Below are 23,689 nucleotides of genomic sequence, written 5' to 3'. Positions count from 1 at the left end.
GTTGGCTTGTTAGCTTGCATCCTAATGTACTGTGGGACAATTTCTGACCTGTTTTGTTTTTTAGTGGGGTGGGGTGGCATTTGACCTGGGCAAACACTTTTAAGAATCGCCCCCCCCCCCCTGTAGACAGCAAGAGGATAGGAAAGGAGGCATGAAGCTCTGTAAAAAATTAAGCTTAACATTTATTATACTTACAGATCTTTCAGGGTTTGACGGGGCAAAAAAAAAAAAGGGGGGGGGAGGCAAATGAAAGCTTGCCTTGCTTTCTGCTTTCTCCCCTTTTTTAAAAACCAAAAGGTTTTGTGGAAGTGGCAGCAAAACTCCATTGAGCAGCTCATTCACATTTGTATATTCCCTTTCCATGCATCATTCCCTCATACGAATCTGCCTGAGTCTTGAGATCTTCAAGGAAGGCCCTCCTCTTGATCCCCCCCCCCACAGGCACACTCGGTGGGCATGTGGGAGAGGGCCTTCTCAGTGGTGGCTGCTCCCAGACAACTTTGGAACTCCCTCCCTGGAGAAGTTAGACCGGCTCCCTCCTTGTTGTTCTTCGGCTGGCAGGTGAAAACCCTCTTCTTCCAACAGGCTTTTGGGAACTGACTGCTTTTAAGGAAAGGGGCTGATGCTGTGCTATTTTTGTTGCAATTGTCTGTATGTTTTTAATAGTTCTTCTATCTGCCTGTTTGTCTGTTTCTCTACACACACACACACACACACACACACACACACACACACACACAGTTACTATTAATTCTATTAATGTTTGATTGTATTTAAATTATTCTTTATTCTCTCTGTTTTCACCTGTTCTTATTTTAACTGTAAGCCTTCCCTGTAAGGGAAAAGGGCACATTTTTTTTTTTTTAAAGTATTTGTATACTGACTTTTTTGTCTTTAGTGGCAGCCAGAGTCTGAAGAAATTCCTTGTTCCGTTCTCCAGTTTTTTGATCAATGCAGATAACCAGACATCTGTGGCATGGCCCGATAACCTGAAATTTGCACAGAGAAGATCTTGAAGCCCCCACTTAGCCAGGAATCACAACACACCTGCTTCTAGAGGAGTCAATTGTCAGCAGCAACCATTCTGACCATATCACCAGCACCAAACATTTTTGGCCTGCAAAGCTGAGCAGGGGCCACAACAAGAAACAAATGCTTCCTCTCTGTCTGGGGTAAGGGATTCAGAAAAGAACTAGCAGTAACTACTGCTGCAATGCTGGAATCCCATGAGCTGGCAGCCACCTGGGGAATGCTTTCAGCTTCAGCCACCAAATTGAATCTGGGGGGGAAACTCTTAACATAAGGACTGCAGACATCAAATAACAGCCTCCTGCCTTGTTTTTAGTGTGTCTGCAGCACTGAAGTGACCTCCCTGGGGCACAAGGCTGAGCTGCGTGTATGGAGGTCCCGGGTTACCCAGACGACAAGACGCCTCTCAGCCTCTCAGCCTCGCTGATGCCGTCCAAAAGGAAGCAGAGGAATACATCTGACACCAGCGCTGCCCGAGGGAGGCGTTCAAAGCACCAACATCTGCCTTACACACTCCACTCTGGATTTGTGTAGGGTTTACTCCTTAGCCTTTTCTTCTTCTGAAAACATCCCACAAGGCAGCAGGAAAGGGAAAACTCTGATCTTAACCAGGAACACCAGTGCGCAGATCATGGTGCTGCTGGCTGGGCTCTTGGTCAGTCTTGTAGGGTTCCAGCCTCATATAATTTTAGCATGCAAATCTGATCAGTGCATGAAGGGGTTAAAATAATAGAATAAACTGTCCTGCCAGGCTGAGCCTATGCCATCATCCTCCACCTTAGCAGCCATAGATCACCATGTCTTTGCTATACAGTATTTCTCTCTCCATAAGGACTTCAATGTAAGGAGGTTTGAGATGGTCATTCCAGCCGGCCACATGACTTTGACCATCCTCTTCTGTTTCAGATCATTTTTTCAATAGTTTATCAATAGTTTAACTTTTACCTTTTGTAACTAAGCAACATCTTGACTGCCTGTGCATCTTTTCTGGCTGCTGTGTGGAAAAGCACATGGATCTGACATTTGAAGAAGTGTTTTTTTTTTAAAGTAAACTATCTTATGACTTACCCAAATGTGTGGTCAATGTCTATGCTGGGGAAGTGGGACAATTTGCAAAGAGCTTTTAAAAGGGGAGATTTAAGGGACTCAGTGGAAGAACACTTTTTAAAGGCTTTGCACCAGGTTTTCGTTGCTGAATGTTTTGCGATGTTAAATCTCTGCTGGGGTTCTCTTACCAAAGGGTACCTGCCCCAAACTTGGGTCTTGGCTCCCAGGATTCAACAAATCTGACAGTACCGGCTGCCTTCTTGCCCTTGCATCACAGGGCCATGCCAGGTTACTTCTGTGGTAGCAGAGAGCCATTGCACACACAAAGTAATACACTGCTGCTCAGACTACTGTAGCTCAAAGCTGTTCTGTATCCCAAACAGCTGTTCCAGATCCTTGCCTGAATCATTGTCTTGCAAGAAGCTGCTGCCTGCTATTTCCCAGCATGCCGCATGACACTAACAAACAGCTGCAGCCATTTGTACCTTGAAACGCAGGGGACCCACTGCAATCTCCTCCCACAGGTCTTCTTCGAACGGCTCATCTGTGCTGACTACAATGTTGGCACGGAAGCGGTGGACGAGTTCCTGCGGGGGAAGTGATTCACCTAGTCTGTTCCACAGAGGCAGAGGGGGAAACAATATGGTCTAATATTAACCCAAATGAGTTCAGTAACACTTGTGCTTTCATGTTTCTCAGTTCAATGAAGACAGATTTCTATTGCATTCAAAAGGCGAAAGCTTTCACATAGCCTTAATTACCAACACGAACAAAGTTTGAACAAGTGCAATCAGTGACGTAGCTAGGGCTTATGCTGCCTGGGGCGGTCACTGAGTTTGCCGCCCCTCTCGCTGTTCCTCATCTGGGAGCCCCGCCAGCTTGCTGCAGTCCTCCCCTCCGCTCTGAATTACCTTTCCTTCTTTCCCCCCACTTCCCAAGAGGCAAGAAGGAATTCGGTTCCTGTCACTTCAGACTCCACCTCTTCTTCGCTTTTCTTAATGCCTCATCATGTTCTTTATTTCTCTTGTTTCAACCACAGGCAGAGCTGAAGCACCCGTTCCTGCCTGGCAACAGCACCCAAGAATGGTCAAAGCAGGAGCAAGAAGGGAGAATGTAATCTCTCACACCTGCATGTTGCTTCTTTGGACAGCCATAATACTGTTCAACTACAGTGGGTTTAGGTGGTGTCATAGGCGCTGCCCCCCCCCCAACCCGTGCCTGTAACACGTTCTCACAGCCCACTGCTGGCGTGTCTCATCGCAGGCAGGTGCAGGAAGGCCTGGCGAAGCCTGCCACAGCAAAGCCTGGCCCCTCAAGGTTGGGGGGGGCAACTCCATCCCCTCAGCCATAGAGAGTTGGCACCTATGGGTGGTATGGTCAGATGAGGGCTGCCATCTTAAACCTTCACAAGTCTAGGTAAATGCATCACAAAATTCCCTGTTTTAAAAAATCCCTGAATGTGAAGGGATTGTTCTTTGTGTTCTTCTAAGTCCCACTTGTCCCTTTCAGCCTGAAATAACCAGCTGCACCTATGTAAGAGCTAGAAGTCTTAGCAGACTGCAACATGAGTCAACAATGTGATTCTGTAGCAAAAAAAGCTAATGCATCAATAGAAGTCTAGTCTCTAAATCTAGTACTACTCTGTTCTGCCTTGGCCAGACCACACCTGGGATACTGTGTGGACAATGGACTAGACACTGGACTAGAAAAGCTACTGGCCTGATCCAGCAGATGCTCATCTCACATTCTTATTTTGTTCTTAAGAATAATAGTTGCCATAATTGTGCATGTACAGTAGTCTTTGTACAAGTGAAACATTCAGCAGGTTGGGCCAGAAGAAGTCTTGCTCATGGAAAGGACAAAAAGAGGCAACACAAGGAAATGTGGCTTTCAGGTGAGGAAGCACTTACCTTTCCACAACTTTATCTCTCAGCTGCAAAATACTTGTTCTGTTGATCAGGAGGTATTGTGCTTCATTTACTAGAGAGAGTGAGGCCCTTGCAGCAGAGGTCTCTCCTGAAATACATTCAGTATAAGGTGATAGTTATTAGAAATTCTGAGCACAGTGGAAGGAATCCAGTCTCTATCAAAGGCCTCTTTTAACTAAAACAGATACTGTGAAGATGAGGGGTGAAGGTGCTGTTGCTACTTGCGCAAGTGTTACATGCAGTGCATTTTTTCTAGAAAAAGAGATGCTGGAGCTCACCACAAACTTATCCCTTGTTCTCTTAGAATGGCAATGGCGCCCACCTGAGAGGTGCCAGAACTAAGCCCCAGTGCCCTCCAGCTGGAAAAACAAACCCTGGTTCCGTGCATGTCATTTCATGCATCAGTATGTCAGTGAACTGGAAGCCAGGCAAGCACACTGCTTATGCGCTAATGCTGTACATGAATGGGTCAACATGCAAGCTGACTGCCTCTATTTGCATGGCTTGGAGCCAGACACCCACAAGAACAAACAGCTTAGCTATGTCCCTTGATAATTCTTATGGCTCCCATGCCTATAGGCAGAGAAAGTTGAAGAGGGCTGAATTTGCAGTAAATCTCCTCTCTCTCTCTCTCTCTCTCTCCGTCACACACACACACACACACACACACACACACACACGAGCCCACTTTCCTGCTCCCCCGAACTTCTATTGCGAATCAGCTGCTAAACAGAGAAAAGCAAGAATTAAAGGCTCCTCCATCCCTGTGTGTGTCCATCTGATCTCTCCAGCTTCCTCTGACATTAGATGGTGGGATTTGAAAACTCTTATCAGGCAGAGCCAAAATGGTCTCACATGGTGAGTGGGCTGTGTAGTCCCACTTGATTCATACCATCTCTTGAAAGGCATGGAAGCATTGCTTGGGGCAATCACCATGAATGAGACCACTCCTAATATGATTTATCCCTGCCATCCATGAACCCAGACTCCTCCTTACTCTGCATGCATCTCCAAGCCCTCGCTCTCCAAATTCATTTACTGATCTCTTCTCGTTACCCATCCAACATCCCATTTACTATTCAACTTATGCACCCTTAACAATCCTGCCCTCCCACTGGCCTGGTCATAACCACTACTTGGTCCATTTGAATTGACTTGGCTCACTTCCATCAGCATCTGACGTCTCATCTGACTCATCACATGTCCCAAGTCTAAATCCAGAAACCAAGGGGAAGGTTTCTTGTACCCTGTGTCCATTATAGCTCAAAAGAGTGCATTGTTTTTGCTTATGCATTAAGAGCAGAGGGAAAGTGGTAATGCAAAGGAGAAGAGATACAATGAATATGTTTGGAAAAAAATGGTAATAATATTGTTGTTTCCTACTTATTCTTGGAAAGCTTGGAGCACCCTATGTAAGGATCCCAGTAGCCTTCCATCAAAGCACCAACCCAACACAGGCATACTCAGCTTCACCTATGCTGCAGCACGTAATAAAGTGACATAATGTTCAAGTCTTTGGTTTTCTCACAGAAATGCACAATATCAAGGTATTTTCAGATATTGTTTTAATTACAATTTTATTCAATAGGATATATGAATATAGTTTCAGTGATGGTTTGGAGTGCTCACTATATGTTGTTGGATACAAAGGTGTTCCTTTTATTATAAAACCCAGAAGTTTCCCCTATAAGTAGTGTGGTATTAAAAGTCAGTCCATCGTGTGTTCATTTTGTAATTTCAGTGCATCCCGTATCACTGGGGCAATTTTGATTTTCATCTATGAAAGAGCATATAAGCCATGCTGACACTTCACATTTGCAGCACTGGGATATTCATTTCCTAACAACCATGCAAAATGTATACCTTTTTCATCTTTCTTATTAGCATTTCTTTTGAAGTCTGAACTCTGCCTGATCAGGCGGCACTGCCGGCCAAGAAAGGCAGAAAACCAATCAGCCGCTCGTCCTCCACAATCGTGTGTCTGCACTCTGGAAGGGAAAAGTGGAAGGAAGAATTCAGAGCTCCCTTTCAGATGCAAAACTAATGTCAGGCTGGTAGCAATGCATAATTAGATATTTTTAATGCCAGCCACCTACAATCCCGCTGTACCCATTATAACACAGTTTTAGCCAAAAACAGCATTTGGAAGAACCATTTTGCTAATCAAGAATATTATGTTCTGTTATTTACACCGCTTTATAGGTTTTCTTGTGTTTCTTCCTATTGTTTCCATTTCAGATGGGTGCTTGAGGCTAAATTAAGTCTTGCATTAGCCAGGGTAATATGATGGTGAGGTTTGACCACTGACCCCTGGTTCAGGAAACCAAGGTTTATGGAGTTGGGGGCTGGTGCCACAGCATGTGCCCTTCTTCCCTCACTTTCTTTGCCCCTGCCCCATGCTTGGCTTCTGCATAGAGATCCTGTCTTGCATTAAGAAAAAGTTCCAAATTACTTCTCTTCTTTAATATCAGTTCACATTCCTGGATAAGAAGTCAGATTCAGATCACATTGTACTCAGGTCCTGCTATCAAAACATTAATTATCAACATATTCAATTATCTGAACACAAAGAATTATGCCCATTATTGTGGCTGCTTCAGATATCCAAAGAGCCAGAGTTTCCTCACTTCCTTACTTCTTGTCAGGGTCTGGGCAGAGGAGGAGGAGTGGTGGAGACCGCCTTCCCAGCCTGACCCTTCCAGAGAAGAGGAAGACAGTATAGATTTATCTGTAGTATAGATTTATAACAAGGGTTTGAGGGAGGTCACAGCTCAGAGACAGATGAAAGGAAAAGTTGGGAAATAAAGGGAGAGGAGGAGGAAGAGGAATAACCAGGGGGGCAACAGAGTCTTTAGAAAGCATTCCAGACCCCGCCCCCCAGAACCGGGTGAGCCTTGAAAGTAGGAGAGCAAAGAGCTCAAAGACAGAGGGCATTTCTCAACACCCATAAAAGCGGGCGGTAAGAACATTCCTTGTCTTTGTATGTTCCTGGGCAACTGGCTGTGGGAGTCACTGGCAGCAGCCTGACACTTGTTTGTTCTTTGCTGGTTGATGGCAGCCAGTTTGGGGCATTTGATGGGGGGGGGGGAGAGAGAGATTGGACAAATAACATTCATTTTAATTACGCTCCTATTTTTGAAAGTCTTTTCAGTCTATACTCTATTATAGTTATCTCAGAATAAGTTCAGATTTTTAGATGCAATCCATACTCCTAAGTATTTATTTTTCTTTTCCACTTTAATTCCTAAGTCATTTTCCAGTTCTTTCTTTGTTTGGTTATTTATATTCTGAGTTAGTATTTTCATTTAATCTTTAGTAATATAAAAATTCTGAGTTAGTATTTTCATTTAATATTTAGTAATATAAAATTGCTGGTCCGAAGTCCATATCATCTAGGATCTTTGTCATAAAGGTCCATGAAACATTGTCAAAGGCCTTTTCCACATCTAGAAACAGAAGCGCTACTTGCTTCTCCGTCCTTTTTTCCAGATATTCAATTATATATTCAAGATATTTCTGATGGTATTTTTCATTTGTCTAGATGGCAAAAACCCGCTTGATCTTCACAGATTACTGTATTCAATTCTGTCATCATTCTATTTGCCGTGATATTTGTAAATAATTTATAATCATTGCTTAATAAAGATATTGGCCCAAAATTCTTTGGGTGTATAGTTCTTTGGTCTTGTTTTTGAATTAATACTATAAATGCCTTTTTCCACAAAGGTGGGATTTCTTCCCCTTGAAGAATTTGGTTCATTACCTCCACCAGTGGTTGAGACAGTATTCCTTGGAAGAATTTATAGTACATCGAGGATAGTCCATCAGGTCCAGGCGATTTCCCTAACTTAGCTTGTTTCACCACTGTAATAACCTCCAGCAGCGTTATCGGGGTGTTAAGATTTTCAATTTGTTCTTTGGTGAGGTGTGGTATAGTCATGCTGGCCACATGGCCCGGAAAGCTGTCTGTGGACAAACGCCAGCTCCCTTGGCCTGAAAGTGGAGATGAGCACCACACTCCAAAGTCAAATTTGACTGGACTTGACCGTCCAGGTGTCCTTTACCTTTACCTGCCAAAGTTAGTTCAGATACAAGGATCTGCCTTTTATTTTCTGCCGTGAAGACAGATGCAAAGATTTACTGAGCTTCTCTCCATACTTATCCTCCTTTAAGCACAACTTTGACTCCCTTGCCATCCAAATATGTTTCAAATAAGTTTTTCGGAGAAAGAGTGGGATATTATTATAGTAATAATAATAATAATAATAATACTCCACCCTTCCCCGATACAGGGCTGCTTTCATATGCCATCTAAAAGTTGTGTAGTTCTTTATCTCCTTGACATCTGAGAGAGGGTGTTCCAGAGGGAGGAGCACCTCCCTGGCTTGTCTCCAACTACTAACATTTTAAAATAATGTTTCATTTTTTTGTCTTTATGGTTTTAGCAGTGATGAGCATTAAACATGACACAAACATTAAACATGAACAGTTCTAAGGCACTGTTATTTAATGTCACGTCTTTGTCGTACATGTACCCAGTCTACGTGTGAATAAATGACTATCACTGCAGCACTTCCAGTTTTGGATGCCTCCTTGATTTCATTCTGCATCTCAAGCTCACCCTCAGCATTTTGGTCAGAGCAACAATAGCACATCCCAAGTACTAAACTACTCTTTTCACCCAGTATTGCCACCCATAACAATTTTGTGCATATGTCTGCCCTTTTTACAATTTTTAGTTTGTTGGACTCTGTATTTCTTTGATGTACAGAGTGGCATCATTCTTTTCTGTCCTTCCTTAGAATTTGTATCCAAAGATAACCATACTCCTCTGGTTCTCTCCAAAGCCGCACTAAGACTCTTAAACACAAATAATAGTTAAGTGTTACATCCAAACACAGCTACTGTGTTCATATGGATTAATCACGGCTCCCTTTCACCCATGCCCTCTGCCCTGGGAAGAAGACGATTGGCTTCCAGCAACACAGTGTCCTTTCTGTAGGCAGATCAAGATGAGCAGGAGACAGCAAAGGTTGCAAGGTTTTTTACTGGGGCAATCGGAATAAGATCCACTATTTGACTATTGATTCAAAACCCTAAAACATATTTTATATAATTGACTTTTTATTTCTATTCTTAGTATATTGCATTGTTGTTTTATTGCTATGGCCAATATTTGCTGATACAAATAAAGATTCATTCATTCCACCAACACAAGCTCTGTAGGTTCACTCCCCCCCCCTCACCTGTGTGAGCAGACTTTACTCTGGCAGGTCTGAGTCAGACTTTCACTGTCTTCTTCCAAGGATACAGAAATGGGATCCATTGCTACATAAAAAGTTATAGAAAACATTATTCACATCTCCATTTTTAATAGCACTGAATAGAATGATCCAAGTCATGGGCTAACGTAAACCAAATGCTTGCCTTGAAAATTCTTCACCTAGAACCTGAGAATGCCTTTTGTGGTGGATTGAGGCTGTAAGCATATGGGTGAACCTGTGCAACTAGGAAGTCTACATCATCTGTTTGTGGCTTATAGGGGACTGATTCTAGCCAGTCCACAATCCTCAATAAGGGGGAATGGTCTCTGAGTTAACAGCACTGCCCAATTGGAGATCCCTACATGCATCTATGAACAAGAATGTCTGGATTGAAGCTTCAATCTTTTTAGTGGCAGTTTGAAAGGGTTCTGGGCAAAAGTTGGTTGCAGATAGATTGTTAGCGCCCTGCAAACCACAGTTTGCAAATCAGAAGCCTTGGCAGCAAGTACATTCTGCCACTCTTTCTTTGTTGGAGTTTGTAAAGGCAAAGGTACCCCTGCCCGTACGGGCCAGTCGTGACCGACTCTAGGGTTGCGCGCTCATCTCGCTTAAGAGGCCGGGGGCCAGCGCTGTCCGGAGACACTTCCGGGTCACATGGCCAGCGTGACGAAGCTGCTCTGGCGAGCCTGCCCCAGCGCAGCACACAGAAACGCCGTTTATTTTCCTGCTATAAAGCGGTCCCTATTTATCTACTTGCACTTAAGGGTCCTTTCGAACTGCTGGGTGGGCAGTTTAGTGTTGCACACATCCCGTGCTCTGGCTCCCGCTCCAACACACAGCACCAGATGTCAGTACTTGTAAGTTCAGGAAGTGATCTTTATTGAAGCAGAGTAATGGTACAGACTCAGAAGCAAAAAATAAACTGATCCAGACCCCTCATAAGGGAAAGGACAGTCTCAAAAAGGATGCTGTATAGTTGAAAAGAAATTCGTAAAAGGACAAGCAAAATGATCAAGGGGACGAAGCAAGTCTTCTATGAAGCATATGGGACCTTTTATTTTAGAGGAAAGGTAAGTAAATGGCGACATGTTAGAAGTTTATAAAATTGTGCAGGGTGTGTAGAAAAGTCCCTCTGCCCTCATTATGCTAAAATTCATGGACATCCAATGAATGTTGGAAGATTTAGATCAAATTTTTAAGAAAATGCCTTCTTCATGCAGTGTATAGTCCAACTATGGAACTTGCTCCCCCAAGAGGCAGTGATGACCATTATTATTATTATTATTATTATTATTATTATTATTATTATTCTTTATCAACATTAGAAACACATTACAAAACATAAACAATTAAAAACAAAATAAAAATATAGTAAAAAGCATACTGGCAGATATTCTAAAAGTTAAATAATCTTCTGGATAGCTTATGGGGGGCAGGGGACCTGCAAAGGTGACACATGGTTATTGAAAAACAAAACTGTATCTGCCCCTCTGGCTGGTCAATGGCCTCCCTCCTCCCTGGTGAGGCTCTGAGCTCCTCTAGAGGAACAGACGAGACCCCTGGAGTCAGAAGAGAAGGACCTCTTCTCTTCTCTATCCCTGGGTCTTCCAGCCCCCGATCTACTGCTTCTTCCTTCTCCTCATGGGCCATCTGGCAGAAACCATGCCAGGTTGGACATACACCTTCCTGAGGCCAGCTTCTGTTCTGCAAACTATGATTTGCTACGGGAGCTAGCATGACATCTGTGCTGGATTAAAATGTTATAGCTTCAATACAGAAATATATTTTTGTGCCTGCAGGTGGCTCCAAATGATCATTAAACAAGGATACAGCAGAGTTTTGTGCAGCCTTGATCCCCACAGCACGCTTGCCAATGCACAATTTTAGTTTTTCGTAACTTTATTCCCTCTGTATTTCATACATTGGAATAGGCAGAAATTTACTGCAGCCCTGATAGCTGCAGCCTATGAAAAGCCGTCTTATCCCAGTTATGTCACCTCTAATAAATGAGAATATAGGCTTCTTTTAAGAGGGGGAAAGAGAAGTTCGAAAGGAAGAAAATACAAATACTTGACATTTTAAAATATGTTTTCGAAAAAATATTCACTAGGCAAAATGAGAGCACACCAAAACATTTTTGCATGCAACAAGGACATCTTCTCAGGCTAAAAAGAATTTTTAAAAAATTCAACTCAACTGTCTCAGCTGTAATTTTCCCTTCTGAAAAAAATGAACTGAGGGGATGTAGATGCTGAAATGGTTTATGAGATAAGAAAAAAATGTGAATGATATTGGATGTGGTTAATTGAAAATAATCTTCCACGGCAAAACAAATTATCTTACTATCTCGGGGCCACATATCTTAGTACTTCATTAACCCAAAGAGATTTTAGTTTCAAGTGAATAGCAGAGGCATCATCTCAGAAAATATCAGGATAAAAGCAACAGGGCCATCTCCCAAAATTTTCTCATTCCAATGCTGTGTTTTATATTTTAAAAAAGTAAAGCGGAAGGACCCCTGACAGTTAAGTCCAGTTGCAGACGATGACTGGAACCAGACAGTTTTTCCAGGTCATGTGGCCAGCATGACTAAGCAAATATACAAAGTTTGGGGGGGGGGGGAACCTAGCTGCAGTTGATTAGTTGCATTGATAATTCCTGCCACATGCCTCTTAAGAACATAAGAAGAGTCCTTCTCCATCAACCACCCCACTCTTTCATGTGCACATACACACAGTGCCCTCCCTCCTCAGATAATGCAGGTAGATCAGCTGAGTGGGAGAATATCTGATCTGATTACGGGGGGCATGTTTCCATCTGCCCAAACCAACACTGGGTCAACTTCTTTCTCTTCTTTTTGTCACTGTGAAAAAAACAGTTAAGGGGCCAGAAAAAAAATGCTTTGGGTCTTGATCAGACCCTAAACGTAGAGGATAGCCACCCCTTAATAGTTTGTCCAAGCGCCCCAAACAGCTGGAACCATAACATACTTGGTATCTATTATTTGATTTGCAACACCAGAAATTCTCAGCAAGGCATGTCAGAAACACTAGTAATTTGTGATATTACAAATTTTACTGAAACCATCTTACAATGAAATGATAATGAAGATTTGCATACCAACCTTCTGCTCTGATGATCATCACATTTTGCTCCAGGTCAATAAAGGGCTGCACAAGGCACAGTCTTGGTTCCTGCTTTTGAGTGATGCAAACGCCATTGGGATTGGCAACCATGAAGCTACGATCATACAGCAAACCTGTATTTCCAATGGGCCACCGCATCACCTGGTGGGAAACAGACCACTTCTCACTTAGTAAGTCTTTAAGCTACAGATGTGCACAGATGCTGAGCAAAGAAATGGAAAAATGGAACTATTCATGACTGAAACTACCTTTACTTCTGGTTTTAAAATAGAGACTTTTAATAGTCAATACCTCATTGCAAGAGCTGAAAGTATATGATAGCATACTGTCTGTCAACAGCAAACAGGAATAATAGACTATGGTGCATCTCAAACTTCTCTGAGTTCAGGGAAGAAGTCCTGAAATCATGAATGTCTAGGGGGAATTTGGCTCCAATGTTCTAGAGCAGGCATTTCCAACTTTCAAGAGACTGCAATCTACTCCCACTATAAAAAAGAAACTGGCAGTGATCTAACAAAGTTCCAAAGTTGTTGAGCTTCGCGATCGACCTGTTGGACATCCCTGTTCTAGAGGATCAGTTTCCCACTGCAACCCCAGCTTTTTTCTGCTGGAGGATAGAACCTGTGCAGGAATTTGGAATGCCACAAATTCCAAAACATATTCTGAGAGAATATTTTTATTTAGAAAGCATTTTTAATACATTATGTTTTGATATATATGATGTTTTATTGATTTTATAACTTAAATTGGTCTGAGTTTATTTTTTTACAAAGAAAAGCAATATATAAATTATAAACATAAATCAAAGCAATATACAACTTATCAACATAAAAATAAATGTCACAAGTAAAAAACAGAGATTATCCTTAGACTAATAACTTGGGGGAAAGACTTGGTAAAATTTGGGAAGTTAGGAACAGCTTAAGACAGTGGTTTTCAACCAGTGTGCTGTGGCATCTTGGGGTGCCGCGAGCAACCCTGGCCTCTTTCCCTCTTTCCTTCCCTCCCTCCCTCCCTCCCTCTTCTGATGCCCTCTCATCCCTCTGCCTCCCAAAGGCTTGGGGGGGGGGGAATTCAGAGACCAGGGGCAGCAGCAGCGGCTGCCCAGAGGACTCTCAAGGAGAGAAGGCTGAGGGAACACTCCACAAGGGTGTTCAAAAAAGGGCAAGGGGTGACATAACTGGGCTCCTGAGCCCCACAGGGATGCCGCAGAAAGAATGTAGTTGGTCAAGGGAGCCGTGGACTCAAAAAGGCTGAAAACCTCTGGTTTTAGGGCAAGGCTCCTTCCCCAGCAGCAGAATCCAGTGGCTGAATGTACTTGATTGTGTTAGGCAGCAGAGCCAAGTGAAGCTGCAGTAAGGCCACTCTACCTGGAGTGTTGCCCTTATTAGGAATAATTAGACTGCGGCAGCCAAACTGGTGACTGGGAGTGGCCATTGGGACCATATAACACCGGTCCTGAAAGACCTACATTGGCTCCCAGTACAATTCCAAGCACAATTCAAATTGTTGGTACTGACCTTTAAAGCCCTAAACAGCCTCAGCCCAGTATACCTGCCTGAAGGAGCATCTCCACCCCCCTTGTCTAGCCAGTTCTGAGGGCCTTCTAGCAGTTCCCTCACTGTGAGAAGTGAGGAAAGAGGGAACCAGGCAGAGGGCCTTCTCGGTAGCGGCGCCTGCCCTGTGGAACGCCCTCCCATCGGACGGCAACTGATTGACTTTTCAAAGACATTGGAAGGCAGCCTTGTTCAGGGAAATTTTTTATGGTTGATGTTTCACTGTGTTTTTAATATTTTGTTGGGAACAGCCTTGAACAACCTAGTCAGAGGGGCGGCTAATAATAAATAGATAGATAGATAGATGATAGATAGATATAGATAGATAGATAGATAGATAGATAGATAGATAGATAGATAGATGATAGATAGATGATAGAGATAGATGATAGAAAGAAAAAAACTGAGATTTGGCTTTTCAGCCACAATATTGAAAACAGGATTGAAGGACACGATACAAAATTATAAATATTACATAATTTAATGGTATCTGGATAATTGTCACCATGTTATAGAAGTGGGCCCTTCAACAAAATCTTGAAGCACTGAGTGCTTTTGTTCAGGGTTCCAGCGACTCCACTGTCATTTCTGGTGGAGTAACTGGACCCCTGAACATTGTCATTCCTGCAGCCAGTCAGCATTCTGTGCCCATTGATCAGGCTCTATCCTCAATGGCCACCATGCTGTTTTTCTCTTTTTGTCTTGATTTTTTTGCAGAAGGGAGGTGGACAAACTTGTGCCCAGTCTCAGGTACATTAAAGTCTTTGATTTCTCCACTGACATCTATGGGCAGCATTCACTTCCATACCTGAGGATATCTTAATACAGTTTTTGTGTGTGAGTGAATGAAGAAACAACATATCCCAATCTCTCTCCTCCCTCTTGTGATATCTGTGTGTTTCTCTTCCTCCTCTCCCTTTTCCAGACACTCCATTCTGTTCTCCCACCCCCACTCGCCAGTTTCCACCCTCTCAGTCAACATCCTGTTCCAGTGAGTTCAGAATGTATCAGCCCTACTGAATCAGATCAATGGCCCATCTAGTCCAGCGGCAGATGGCCAGCTACTGGTCAAAAGCAAAACCTGAATGCACTCTCTCCACCTGTGATTCACTTATTCAGAGACATTCTCCCTCCAGCAACAGAGGCAGAATACAACCACCATGGCTAGTAGCCACTGAGAGCCTTATCCTCTCCTGAATTTGTCACTTTTAAAAGCCATCCAAGTTAGTGGCCATCTATTCTTGTGGGAAGGGACGTGGGTGGCGCTGTGGGTTAAACCACAGAGCCTAGGGTTTGCCGATCAGAAGGTTGGCGGTTCGAATCCCTGCAACGGGGTGAGCTCCCATTGCTCAGTCCCTGCTCCTGCCAATCTAGCAGTTCAAAAGCACATCAAAGTACAAGTAGATAAATAGGTACCGCTTTGGCGGGAAGGTAAATGGCGTTTCCGTGCGCTGCTCTGGTTCGCCAGAAGCGGCTTAGTCATGCTGGCCACATGACTCGGAAGCTGTACACCGGCTCCCTCGGCCAGTAAAGCGAGATGAGCGCTGCAACCCCAGAGTCAGCCACGACTGGACCTAATGGTCAGGGGTCCCTTTTGTTATTGTTGTTGTTGTTTAGTCGTTTAGTTGTGTCCGACTCTTCATGACCCCATGGACCAGAGAATGCCAGGCACCTCTGTCCTCCACTGCCTCCTGCAGTTTGGTCAGACTCATGTTGGTAGCTTCGAGAACACTGTCCCACCATCTCGTCCTCTCTCGTCCCCTTCTCCTTGTGCCCTCCATCTTTCCCAACATCAGGGTCTCTTCCAGGGAGTCTTCTCTTCTCATGAGGTGGCCAAAGTATTGGAGCCTCAGCTTCATGATCTGTCCTTCCAGTGAGCACTCGGGGCTGATTTCCTTAAGAATGGATAGGTTTGATCTTCTTGCAGTCCATGGGACTCTCAAGAGTCTCCTCTAGCACCATAATTCAAAAGCATAAATTCTTCGGCTATCAGCCTTCTTTATGGTCCAGCTCTCACTTCCATACATCACTACTGGGAAAACCATAGCTTTAAGTATACAGACCTTTGTTGGCAAGGTGATGTATCTGTTTTTTTAGGATTCTGTCTAGGTTTGTCATTGCTTTTCTCCCAAGAAGCAGGCGTCTTTTAATTTCGTGACTGCTGTCACCATCTGCAGTGATCATGGAGCCCAAGAAAGTAAAATCTCTCACTGCCTCCATTTCTTCCCCTTCTATTTGCCAGGAGGTGATGGGCCCAGTGGCCATGATCTTCGTTTTTTTGATGTTGAGCTTCAGACCATATTTTGCACTCTCCTCTTTCACCCTCATTATTTTTTTTTTATAATATTTTTTATTAGTTTTATATAATACAGAAAAAAGAATAAAGAACGTATTATAAAAGTAAAAAAGAAAGGTTACAAATTTTTCTTACTCCTTTTTCCAAATCTGTTGGACTTCCCCACGTCCTCCCAACCCTGCATTCTCTGTGATGCATAACGTCTGCAATTTGTTAACTTATTTCAATACTTATTATATCTTCCTTTTTATCATGTTACCCAATTTCAAATGTATTATAACCCAAATCATGTACATTTTCATTTTAACACAATAAAGTTGTTTCATTATTCTATCTCTGACTCCTTGTACCTTAATTTCCATTTCTTTAATTTAACATTACTGAAGCTAGAATTTCCTAGAGGGTGCGTTTTTTAACATTCATACAACTTATAATGTTTTTCCAAATAGTCTTTAAATTTTCTCCAGTCCTCCTCGAATGTTTCTTCTCCCAAGTCTCGGATTCTGCCAGTCATTTCGGCCAGTTCCATATAGTCCATCAACTGCGTGTGCCATTCCTCCAGTGTGGGTAAATCTTGTGTCTTCCAATATTTTGCAATCAGAATCCTTGCTGCTGTAGTAGCATACATAAAAAAAGTTCTGTCCTTCTTAAACACTCTCCGGTCCACCATGCCCAGAAGGAAGGCCTCTGGTTTCTTAGGTAAGGTAAATCTCAGTACCTTTTTTAGTTCATTATGGATCATTTCCCAGAAGGCCTTCACTTTCGGGCAGGTCCACCAGAGGTGAAAGAATGTCCCTTCCGCCTCTTTACATTTCCAGCATTTATTATCAGACAGGTGATATATCTTAGCAAGCTTGACTGGGGTCATGTACCACCGGTATATCATTTTCATAATGTTTTCCTTCAAGGCACTACATGCCGTAAATTTCATTCCGGTGTTCCATAACCTTTCCCAGTCTTCAAACATAATGTTATGCCCCAAATCCTGCGCCCACTTTATCATGGCGGATTTGACTGTCTCATCCTGAGTATTCCATTTAAGCAGCAGGTTATACATTCTCGAAAGTAGTTTACTTTTTGGTTCTAACAATTCTGTCTCTAGTTTCGATTTTTCCACCTGGAATCCAACCTTCTTATCTACTTTGAAGACCTCTTGAATTTGTGCATAATGCAACCAATCTCGCACCTTGTTTTTTAGTTTTTCCAAGCTCTGCAACCTCCAATTGTCTCCAATCTTTTCAATGATTTCCCCATATTTAGGCCAATTGGCTTCCATATTAGGTCTCTTATGTGCCTTGGCCTCCACCGGTCTTTATATTTTGTCCAGACCATTAAAATTGCTCTCCTGACAATGTGGTTTTTAAACAATTTATGCACTTTAACCTTGTCATACCATAAATATGCATGCCACCCAAAAGCATTGTCAAACCCTTCCAGATCTAGGACATCAGTGTTTTCCAGTAAAATCCAATCTTTCAACCAGCAGAAGGCTGCAGCTTCGTAATATAACCTCAAGTCTGGCAGGGCAAATCCCCCTCTTTCTTTCGCATCAGTTAGTATCTTAAACTTTATTCGGGGCTTTTTGCCCTGCCAAACAAACTTAGAAATATCCCTCTGCCACTTTCCAAAACATTCCACCTTGTCCATGACCTGTAGGGTCTGAAACAAAAATAGCATTTTTGGCAATACATTCATCTTTATAGCTGCTATTCGGCCCAACAAGGAAAGTTTCAATCTTGACCATGTTTCCAAATCTCTTTTGATTTCTAACCAACATTTCTCGTAGTTATCCTTAAACAAATTCAAATTTTTGGAGGTCAGATACACCCCTAGGTATTTTACTTTTTTAACCACATTTAATTCTGTTTCCTTCACAAACTCATCTGTTTCTGTACTTGTCAAATTTTTTGCTATAACCTTAGTTTTTTGCTTGTTCAGCTTAAATCCCGCCACCCGACCAAAGTCCGAAATTAATTCTAACACTCTTTTAGTACTAGAGACAGGCTCCTGCAATGTTAATACCAGGTCATCTGCAAATGTTTTCAATTTATATTGTTTCACTCCGACCTCAATTCCCTGTACCAACCGGTCCTTTCTAATCATGTTCAATAGCACCTCCAGAACTGAAATAAACAATAGGGGGATAGGGGGCACCCCTGCCGTGTCCCTTTTTCAATTTTAAACTCCTCTGTCACCACATTGTTTACTATCAATTTCGCTTTTTGTTCTGAATATATTGCTTCTATTCCATTTTCAAACCCCCGCCCCACTCCCATCCCTTCCAAATTTTTCTTCATAAACATCCAGGAAATATTATCAAAGGCTTTCTCCGCATCAATAAAAATTAACACCGCTCTAGTGTTTAAATTTGTTTGTAAAAGTTCCAAAATGTCGATAATGTTTCTTGTGTTGCCAAACAAATGCCTACCAGGGAGAAAGCCAGCCTGGTCTTTATGGATCACTTCATTAAGCACTTTTTTAAACCTACTTGCCAAAATGTCTGCAAAAATTTTGTAATCCACATTTAGGAGTGAGATGGGGCGGTAGTTCTTCAGCTGAGTCTTTTCAGTTTCTAGTTTGGGTATCAATGTGATGAAGGCTTCTTTCCATGTTTCCGGTGCCTTCCTCCCCTCCATAATCTGGTTACAAACCTCCAACAAAGGCTGTATCAAATAGTCTTTCAAAACCTTATAGTATTTGGAGGTAAGTCTGTCGGGGCCTGGAGATTTGCCTAATTGGAGGTTCTGAATGGCGCTTTCAATTTCTTGCTGTGTGATATTACTATTCAGGGTTGTTCTCATTTCCTGAGGTATTTTCTGTAATCCGTTGGTTTTAAGAAATTGGTCCACCTCCGAATCTTTCTGTGGCCCTTGTGAATAAAGTTCTTTGAAATATCTCTGGAAGCACTTTCTAATTTCCTCGGGTTTCTGAACCATTCTCCCTTCAATCTCTAGATTTGTAACAGTATTAAGTTTTTGTCTCTTTTTCAACTGCCATGCTAGCAGTTTCCCACACTTATTTGCTGATTCAAAGGATCTTTGTTTCATTTGTTTAATTTTCCATTCCACCTCTTGATTTATCAGTTTCAAATATTGTGCTTGGAAAAATTTCACTTCTCTCAGCACCTCCTTCGACTTTGGCCTAGATCTTATTTTTTTCTCTCCATCTCTTATTTTTTCCAATATCTTCTCCTTCTTTTCATTCCAGAATTTTTTCTTGATCGTATTTTGTTGTATTAGAAACCCTCTCATGACTGCTTTACTTGCGTCCCAGATTATTCTTTTTTCCACAGTAGTATTTAAATTTATCTCAAAATAGTCCTTTAAAGTTTTTTGGGCCTTCTTAACAATCTTCTCGTCCCTTAATAAGGTGTCATTCATTTTCCATCTGAAGGATCCGGTTGTATTTAGTCTCAATTCCATTTTCAAAGCATTATGGTCGGAGCAGGTTTTTGGGCAGATTTCCACCTTTCTAGTCTTGGGTGCCAGTCCTCTAGTTATCCATATTTGGTCGATTCGTGTCCATGTCAGATGAGCTTCAGAAAAGAAAGTCCCTTCTTTTCCTAGGGGGTTCTTAACCCTCCATATGTCAATTAAGTCCACATTGTCAGTCATTTCAAAAAAAGTTTTAGGTAGTCTGCCATCTTTCGTTATGTTAGCACTTTGCGACTTATCCATATTTACAGACACAACCCCATTCATGTCACCCATCATGATGATGTTGTTATAGTCTAAGTGGTCCAGCATAATCTCATGCAGCTTCCTGAAAAATTCCGATTTTCCTTCATTTGGGGCGTATATTCCTAATATCAAAAATTTTTCTCCTTGTGTCTGAATTTCAATCGCCAAAATTCTGCCGTGTTCATCTTTAAATAAGAATTTCGGTGACAGGCTCTCCTTTGCATATATCACCACACCTCTTTTCTTCACTTTGTCCGAAGAGATAAATTCTTGGCCTAGTCTTTTATTAATTAACACTTTTCTGTGGAGCCTTGTCACATGCGTTTCTTGCAGACAAATAATGTCCAAATGTTCTTTTTTCAAAATATGAAATACTTTTCTTCTTTTTCCCGGAGAATTTCCGCCATTTATATTCCAACTAAGAAGCTGCAGCGACATCCTGGTCTAGTTGATGGGTCTACAATGGGGTGTCTAGGCTTCCCTCCGATCCCGGAGGTGGTAATGTTGGTCCAGATCCAGGCGGTGTAGGCTTTAGAGATGGTCCCGGTGGTGGTGGAGGCCAAGAAGCTGCAGCTCCTTTCTGGAGGTCCTCCTCGTGGTCGTGTAGGAACTTCTGTTGGTCCTCCGGTGTTTTAATTCTTACTTTCCTTCCTTTGTAAGTAAATGATAGTCCTTGCGGAAACTCCCACCTATAAGGGATTGTGTTATATCTCAACAATTTGGTCAAATCTATATAAGTAGTCCTAAGGTCCAAAAGGTGTTTAGGTATGTCTCTGTAAATTTCAGCCTTTTTTCCTTCTATCTCCAAGGATTTTTTGAAGTGTAGGCCTAGTATCTTGTCTCTTTCCTCTCTCGATCTCAAAATAACCAAACAGTCTCTGGACTTGTCCTTCTTTATCAATTTTCCCAGTCTAAAGGCAGTCACAATTTTAAAGTCCTTATCTTCCTCTATCCCCCAGAATTTGGAGAACAAATGTTTTAAAAATCCCTGTAGGTTTCCTTCCTCCAATTCTGGGATAGCCCTTAATCTGAGATTATTTTCCTTACTTTTCAATTCAACCAATGACAGGTAGGCTTGTTGTTCCCCTACCTGTCTTTTCAGAGGCCTTACTTCCCCCCTAATCTCATCAACCTTTTTGTTCGCCTGTTCTCCTTTTTGACAAGCTTCCACCGCAAGCTTATAATTTTCAGTCGTTGCCCCTTGTAATTTTTCAATTGCCTGGGTATGATGGGAAACTTGCTCAGATAATTTAGTGATAGAGGATGTAGCTTGGTCAATTTTTGATGATTGGTTGTCCACTTTTTGATTTAGAATTCCAAGTTGTTCCAAGATTTGCTTCAGGACTATTTCAGATCCTCCAGTTGCCATATCTTCTGCAGCAGGCTCTGCAGCAGGCACTTCAAATTCCACCTCCTGTGCTGTCAGCACAGTTGGGACGGATGATCTTTGTTGATGAGATAGGGTTGTTTGAACAAGTTGCCCTGGTTTCTTTTCCTTCTCTTTAGCTTTAGCTGCTCTTGTTCTCCCTGTGCCACTCATTCCACACCTGCCTCTGTTCAAGGTCAAATTTTCTTTTGTTTCAGAAGTTAGACAAAGTCCAGAGTGTAAACAATTTAACCACAGAGAATCACAATAAAGTACAGTTCCCAGGCCTCTATATCTCCACAATCCTCTAGGTGGGGGTATTTCAAAGTTTCAAGGAGGGAGAGAACTCTTGTCCGCCATTGAAGTTCTTATATTCCCTATGTTAAGTTCCAGAGCACAAAAGGAAGTTTCCACAGGCTTTCTTTGTCTTAAAAAGAAGCCACAAGGTGTCAAGAAGGGTCCCAGCAACAATGTTTAAACGTTAATGTCTCAGTCTGTGTATCAGTTAAGCTCCAATAACAGTATCAGCAGTTTGACAGCTCTCCTTTGCACACTGACAGCCCGATCGCTGGGTTGTCTCTTTTAACTCCACATAGCTCAAAATTAGGAAGAAGGTCCCAAAAATAAAATCCACAACTTTTACAGAAATTTCCTGCTTGTCTTTTCGCTACAAAGTCTGTCAGATACACCCTCGTTTTACTTTTACAGTCCCCTTTCAGCGCTTCAGCACTCTTCTGCGCAATTGCTTTAATCTGGTTAGCAGGATCGGGAGACGGACTTCCTGTTACTCACCTCCCGTTTTCAGCCGAATTTCAACCAAATTCCCAAATTTTCCGATGTTTAGCTCCCCTTACTCACGGGTATGTAGCAGCCAATTTTGATGTTTTCAAGAAGAAAGGTCGGCGCTCAGCAGCAGCAGCAGCGCGGCTCTGCATCCACGAAAAGAGCGATGAACTCACAGCGCCGCTCCCCCTTTCGCGTTCCGGAGCCCCTTACGGAGCCCCTTCTTCGTTTCCGGGGGGGCTTTGGGCGCCCGCCGAGTCCCACGGCCGCAGGCTCGCTCTGCCTGCGGTTTTTCTTAACGGGTCTCCGCTTTGCCGTAGCGGACGACCCTTTTTCGCGGAGCCCCTCTTCACCAGGTAAAGAGGACCGCCATTGCTATTTTGCGCCGCCTCCGGAAGTCCCTCTTTCACCCTCATTAAAAGGTTCTTTAATTCCTCCTCACTTTCTGCCATCAAGGTTGTGTCATCTGCATATCTGAGGTTGTTGATATTTATTCCGGCAATTTTAATTCCGGCTTCGGATTCATCCAGCTCAGCCTTTCGCATGATGAATTCTGCATATAAGTTAAATAAGCAGGGAGACAATATACAGCCTTGCCGTACTCCTTTCCCAATTTTGAACCAGTCAGTTGCTCCATATCCAGTTCTAACTGTAGCTTCTTGTCCCACATAGAGATTTCTCAGGAGACAGAGGAGGTGATCAGGCACTCCCATTTCTTTAAGGACTTGCCATAGTTTGCTGTGGTCGACACAGTCAAAGGCTTTTGTGTAGTCAATGAAGCAGAAGTAGATGTCTTTCTGGAACTCTCTAGCTTTCTCCATAATCCAGCGCATGTTTGCAATTTGGTCTCTGGTTCCTCTGCAGGGGTCCCTTTACCTTTACCTTATTCTTGTGGGAGTGAATCCCACAGTTCAGCTACACACTGTGTGAAGAGTTCTTATGGGGCTGTTTTGGAGGTTCTCTCAGGGTTCCCCCTAAATTATTCTGACTACCTGCAAACCTCAGGGTTACACTGGATCTGCTGATGCCTCCCTCATGGAGGGGGCAGGCAGTTGGAGTGACATTTTCGCTACATGTCCCCCCCCCTATAGGGAAGGATGACCTCTGTTCGCTTTCTGCTTCTGTCCAGGATGCTACGAGACCACGTGTTCCAGAACAACTACAGTCATACCTCGGGTTACAGACGCTTCAGGTTGTGCGTTTTCGGGTTGTGCACCGCGCTGAACGTGGAAGTACCAGAACGGATTACTTCCGTGTTTCAGCGCTCATACAGGCGCAGAAATGCCGAATCGCGACACCATGCGTGCGCAGACACGGCGCTGCGGGTTGCAAATGTGCCTCCCACACAGATCACGTTCGCAACCCGAGCGTCCACTTTACTTCCCACAGCTCTAGCTAATTGTTAAGTTGTGGGTGAACATATCAGACGACACAGCGATGCTTCAAACAGCTCTTGTTTATTCACAGGCCAGGACAGAACTGAACTGAACTGAAGGGTTCAGCCAGCCTGCTTATATAGAGCTCCACTAGAATGCAACAGTAACCATTTTCTGTAACAATCCAATCACTGAACGTCACTTTCGATCCCTTATTT

General features: G+C 42.9%; 1 protein-coding gene across 2 annotated transcripts in view; it reads right to left on the bottom strand.

The window, feature by feature from the left end:
- Positions 1-23,689, bottom strand: part of MOCOS (molybdenum cofactor sulfurase) — a 252,479-nt gene that overhangs the window by 162,111 nt on the left and 66,679 nt on the right. Inside the window, exons 9-14 of one of the 2 annotated variants that reach the window (XM_083709266.1) lie at positions 12,393-12,555; positions 9,251-9,332; positions 5,868-5,992; positions 3,987-4,092; positions 2,562-2,688; positions 885-989 (exon numbers count right to left, since the gene is read on the bottom strand). In XM_083709266.1, coding sequence (XP_083565392.1) covers positions 885-989; positions 2,562-2,688; positions 3,987-4,092; positions 5,868-5,992; positions 9,251-9,332; positions 12,393-12,555 — 708 coding nt within the window. Of the gene's footprint in view, positions 1-884; positions 990-2,561; positions 2,689-3,288; positions 4,093-5,867; positions 5,993-9,250; positions 9,333-12,392; positions 12,556-23,689 lie in introns of both variants that reach the window. The other variant, XR_014557437.1, reaches the window with a different exon arrangement.

The sequence above is a fragment of the Podarcis gaigeae genome (assembly GCF_964106915.1).
Source record: "Podarcis gaigeae genome assembly, chromosome: 13".
Lineage (NCBI taxonomy): Eukaryota > Metazoa > Chordata > Lepidosauria > Squamata > Lacertidae > Podarcis > Podarcis gaigeae.
This window is presented reverse-complemented; position numbering and strand designations above follow the sequence as displayed.